The sequence below is a fragment of the Chenopodium album genome, chromosome 1, assembly GCF_948465745.1.
Source record: "Chenopodium album chromosome 1, dcCheAlbu1.1, whole genome shotgun sequence".
NCBI lineage: Eukaryota > Viridiplantae > Streptophyta > Magnoliopsida > Caryophyllales > Amaranthaceae > Chenopodium > Chenopodium album.
In genome coordinates, this window is record NC_137834.1 from 17,925,071 (window position 1) to 17,930,811 (window position 5,741).

Below are 5,741 nucleotides of genomic sequence, written 5' to 3' on the forward strand. Positions count from 1 at the left end.
ATACTCACGTGCATAGCACGTGAGTTTCTCGACGCTTTTACGTGTCGAGAAAATTTCCGACTACAAAAAACGTCGCGAAAAGACGGAACCAAAAATTATACACTGACGCCACTTCAACAGCGTCGAACCAAAAGCGTCCAAAAAGCACTCTTTTTGTAGTAGTGTTCCCTTGCTAAGTGCACTGTTCCTTGAGGATTGAGTTGCATATTGCCATCTTGTGACGTGTACATGTACTTCCCTTATGACTGAGAGGGGATTAGTACTCACGTCTTTGAATACAATGTCATTTTTGTGAATCCAAATCACCCATAAGACTGCCACAGAGGTGGTGAGCCTATGCGAATTGGTGTTTGTGTCCTGCATGTAGTAACTAATAAAATTAGTAACCCATTCCCTGCAAGAAAGAAAACTAGGATTAGAGGAGAGAATGCCCAGGTGTGACGCCTTTCAGATCCTTTGAGAAATTCCACAAAGTCTGAAGAGATGATTCATGCTTTCCCTCTAAGATTTTCATAGAGGGCATATGTTAGAGGTTTCAATTCTCCTCTTCTCCAGGTTGTCCATAGTAGGAATAATATTTTGGCTTAATTTCCATATAAACATTTTCCATCTTGGGAGAAGATTGCATTTCCAGAACTTCTTCCAGAAATTAGGCTTATTTAGTACCCAAATACTCGGTGAGTGCTTATTAATTTGCGACCAATATCTGACTTAAAAGAGAATTCCCCATTTTTCTCAAGGATCCATGAGAATTCGTCTGGTTGATCATCCTCCGGGATGTGGGTAGCAAGGATCTCTCTAGCGGTTTCTTCATCAAACGTTCTCCAAATAAGCCTTGTATTCCATCTTCTGTCAGTTGTCATCAGGTGCGAAACCTTCAAGATTGTCTGCATGTCTGCATTTCTTCAAATTTGCACTCTTCTTTTGCTCACCCAGAATTCCTGTTCTATACTTGTGGAGGCCCCATTTCCAATCCTTCTCCCTATCATGTCTTTGAATTTCGAGGCCGCTCTAACTAAGCTTTTTGCAGCCCAAGATCCCCTGGTGATTTTTCCTTCCATGAAGCCTAAGGTTATTGGATCTTTCTCCAGCATATACCTATACGTCTTGAGGTCGAGCACCACCAAAATTTGTTAATGAGAGAGTTAATCTTGGAGGTTATTCGATGGGGGCACTAGTATAGAGATAGTATGTGATGAGCTAGAGCCACAAGGATACCAATAATTAGTACTAGTTTCCCTGGCTGTGCAAGCGATACAAATTTCCAAGACGAGATTTTTTTCTAAATTTTCTTTAGTAGGCAGTTGAATTTTGATCCCGCTCTACCATTTACATCCATCGGGCAACCCAAGTAGGTCCCCAATTCCGAGCAGCTTTTAACTCAAAGTGGTTGTCTTAGCAATCTAACAAATCTTGATGGAGTATTTGGGCTGAACAGGACTGCAGATTTTTTCTCATTGACAACCTTCCCTGAGATAAGTCAAAACACATCCAGAATCTGCTTAATGAGTCTACATGAAGTAGGCGTCTCTTTGAAGCACAACAATGCATCATCTGCGATAAATAAATGGTTAATTTGGCTAACTTGATCCCTTGAATTTCCCCTAAGATTTGGAGGGATGACAATTTCCTTGATAGCACCTCCATTACCAGAATGAATTGATAGGGTGAAAGGGGATCCCCTTATCTTAACCCTGCCTTTGGGGTAGAAAAACTTGTAGGCTCTGCATTCACAAGGAAAGCGTACGAGATTGTTGATATACATTGAAGGATCCATTGTCTTAAATTCTCAAGGAAAATTCATTTTTTCCAGGATGGTCTTAATTAACTCCCAGTTGACTCTGTCATAAGCTTTACTTAAGTCGATCTTTAGGATCCCTTTGAATCTTCCTTCTTTTCCCTTCCTTTTACTGCAGTAAGGATTCATGGGCAATATAGCAGTTATTGACCATAAACCTTCCCAGAATAAAAGCATTCTAAAAATCTCCAATTATTCTATCTTATTGAACACTCATAAACTCTCATCTTATGTGCATGCATATATGATGATGTTTATTTGCAATATCGTATTTTAGAACATGTGCTCACAAGGTGAACTGCATAGGCTAATAAATACGAATAATATTTGTTCAACTATTCAAAAAGATACAACCGATAGTACATGGAAAATTGTTCTCTTGCTTTGCCATGAAAGAGAATTATTTACATTTATCCTCATGTCCAAGATTTGCTCATTTCACCGTTAAAAAAAATTAATTTTTATTTTGAGGACATTTCACCAAAAAAATGAAAATTAGGAAATAATTAAATTCAAATCAAGCTAATAAACTCAACTATCCTCAAGTTTAACACGCACCAATAAATATGGAGCATAAGTAAGAAGAGAATGTTGTGGATTGCACGTTGAGTTTGGCCGTGCTGCACTTTATCGTTTACATCTATGGAGAGAGAAAACGAGCGAGAAAAATCCCTTTCAAGCGAAGAAAATGATCTCCTCCAGAGATCGAATTAAAAATTCAAACATGGCCATTCCCATCCTATTGAGGATGAGGAGGAAGATGTTGCTATGGTAGATGAGCCCTTTTTCCCGAAAACTATGGAAAATGTCCTTAGGAATCACCATTTGGTGTCTTATAGTCAAAAGGCTACGGGTTTTGAAAGGAAAAACAATCCTCTGTATAAGAAATTAATCTATGAGGAAGATCTTGTGTCTGATGACGACGTGCCATTGGATTACGATTCCGATGATGATAGTTGCCCTACTATCTATCTCACTAAGGAGGAAAAAGTAGACTGAGAAGTCCTTAGAGAAATGCGCTTATTATCAAATATTTTGATTGGAGGCTAAGCTATGACATTTTGGTCAAGAAATTGAAACAAAATTGGAGTCTTAAAGGCGAAATTGCGCTTACTGATGTTGGTCATGCGTACTATGTAGTGAGGTTAGTTAACCTAGAGGATTATGAATTTGTTTTGACTGGAGATCCTTGGATGATAGGGGAAAGTTACTTGACGATTAGGAAGTGGATTCCTAATTTCGTTGCGGATGAAGCACCCATCAAAAAGCTTATTGGTTGGGTTCGTATTCCTCAACTCTTAGTGGAATATTTTGATAAAGATTTCTTGTTCAAAATTGGTTCAAAAATTGGCAAAGTAATTAAGATCGACCGAAATACAGAGTCAAGGATAGAGGTCAGTATGTCCGATTATGCATTGAAGTGGATCTTACGAAGTCTTTGCTTTCAAAGTTCAGTTTGAATGGAAGAGTTTGGCGTATCCAATACGAAGGCCTTAGAATGATTTGCTACAAATGTGGCTGACTAGGTCATAAGGAAGAAGAATGTCAAACATTTGGGGGTAACAATGAACAAGAGAGACAGGGGAATAAACAGGTCCACAAAGAGTGGTATTTTTTATAAGAGCCAAGTTGTAGGGGAACGCCCCGAAACTAAGGATAAATTTGGAGCTTGGATTCTTGTGCAAAAACCCGCAAGGAAATACACTGCAAAAAATAAACCTGATTCGGGGAAGAAGCAAGCATGTAGTGAAAGGCCTAAACATGGTCATGAACAAGTGAAGAAAAATGCTGCAAGTGGCAAGCAAGGTCCAAAGCAGGGGAAACAAACTACTAATAATAATGCTGGCTCAAGATTTGCAGTCTTGGAGATGGAAGATACAATGGTTGACCAGGGAACTGTTCCAGCTGGCAAAGGAGCAGGAATTGGAAGAAATTTGAATTTAGGAGAAGATAACAATTATGTTATGGAAAATAATCAAATGTTGGAGGATTTGATGGAAGATAGTGTGGAGGCTACTGATTTGGGGGACAACTATATGGCAAATAATAAGGAAATGGAAAAAAATCAGCATGATTTGAGAGTGAATATGAGGGAAAACAATCATATTGATTTAGTGAAGGATAAGATCTTAAATAATAATAAGATCTTAGATAATCTTACCAAAAATCCACCTCAGAATAATATCTTAACTAATTCTCTTAACAAGAATTTTAGTAAAGATAGTAGACCTCCTTTGACCATATGGAATAGAAGTTATTCCACAAAGTCAGAATTTTCCTTTTCCTCTTATGCTAAATTAATTGGCAGCAGTGGTAAGGAGAATAGAGTTTCAACATCAGACAGTTCCCCTATTGTGAGCAACAATGAATCCAAGCCAAGTTCCGGTAACAATGGAGTTGAAAATTCCACCGAGCTTCGAGATGTTTGTGGATTACCCAACAGAGGGTCCATATCTGATGACCTTTCATCCTCTGGAAAACAAGGCAATGATCATATTTAATTCATATGTCCAACTGGATCACGATCCCCCTTGCTTGATGGCAAATTACTCTCTGCCAATGGAAACGGAGGGACCGATGAAAGCCCTCCAACAAACTTATCTAAGCTTGATTCCTAACGTTCCTAGGAACGTTTATGATACCTTTCCTTTATTTTCGATGTTTAATATGTCAATTAAAATTATGGTGTGGAATGTTCAAGGAATAGGTAATAAGATGACTATCATTAAGGAATTAATTCGTATTAATGATCCGTCTATTCTTGTTTTGGTGGAGACTCATATTAGTGGTGTTCAAGCTCAACAAATCTGTGAAAAGATTGGTTTCTCGGGACATAAGAGGGTTGAAGCCCAAGGGTTTAGCAGAGGAATTTGGATGTTTTGGAGAGCATAGAAGAACAATGTCATTGTGTATGGAGATAGTTCTCAACACCTCTTGGTTATCGTAGAAAAAATAGGTGATGATCCTTGGATGTTTTCGGCCATTTATGCAAGCCCAAATAATAGTCAGAGGAGACAACTTTGGGAAGACCTTGAGAAGATTAAAGATGCTTTTAATGGCCCTTGGCTCCTAGCAGGGAACTTTAACGAGACCATGAATATGGAGGAACGTAATGGTGTAGGTGGCTCGGAGATGCAAAGAAGGTGTATGGATATCTCAAATTGGATCGAGAATAATGAGCTCATCGATTTAGGTTGCTCGGGACCTGCTCATACGTGGTTTAGAGGTCATACTCCATCAGTCTTTAAATCACCTAGACTTAACAAAGGGTTAGCCAATGATGCTTGGCGCTTGAAGTTTGAGGAGGGTGCAGATAGAAACCTTCCTAAATCACAGTTGGACCATTTCCCTATACTGATAAGCACGATGGGTTTTGCTCCATTACCTTTGGCCTTGAAACCTTTTCGCTTTCAAGCTGCGTGGCTAACGCATACGAACTTTGAAGAATTTTTGTATTCTAATTGGAAGAGGGATGTTCCTGTAATTCCTTTTCTTAAAGAGTTTGCAGACAAACTCAATTCCTGGAATAAAGAGGAGTTCTATAATATTTTCTAGAAAAAATTCGAATTATGGGCTAGACTAGAAGGTGTTCAGCCTGATCTCTCGAAGGGTAAAAAGCCGCATTTAATTAAACTTGAGGCTAATCTCCGGTTGCATATGGATGAAATTTTAAATGCAGAGGAGCTTTTATGGTTCCAAAAATCCAGAGCACTTGATATTTGTGATGGTGATTGAAACACTCAGTACTTTCACTTATCTACTTGTAGGCGTAGTTCAAAGTGCGCCTACATTAAAGCATGTGTGAATATGCTTGGCACTCATAGGAAGTAGGAACTGACATATATGATTAGGGACAAATAAAGTAGGGAGCCGCCAACAAGTTTTTAAGGAACTTGTAAACCGTTCACGGATCATAAAAGGCAACCACGATTAAAGGGACAAC

General features: G+C 38.7%; 1 protein-coding gene across 1 annotated transcript; it reads left to right on the forward strand.

Moving 5' to 3' along the window:
- Window positions 1–4,480: 4,480 nt before the first annotated feature.
- On the forward strand, window positions 4,481–5,353 carry LOC145629005 (uncharacterized). The gene is made up of 2 exons (XM_081681475.1): window positions 4,481–4,619; window positions 4,746–5,353. Exons 1-2 carry the CDS (start codon window positions 4,481–4,483, stop codon window positions 5,351–5,353), a joined length of 747 nt encoding a protein of 248 aa, XP_081537601.1.
- Window positions 5,354–5,741: the final 388 nt, after the last annotated feature.

Bases quoted from the DNA above. Each gene is read 5' to 3' on its own strand.
- LOC145629005 (XM_081681475.1), top strand. From the start codon at position 4,481: ATGGTGTGGAATGTTCAAGGAATAGGTAATAAGATGACTATCATTAAG. The intron at 4,620-4,745 runs GTTTCTCGGGAC...TGGTTATCGTAG, and splicing joins ACAAATCTGTGAAAAGATTG to AAAAAATAGGTGATGATCCT.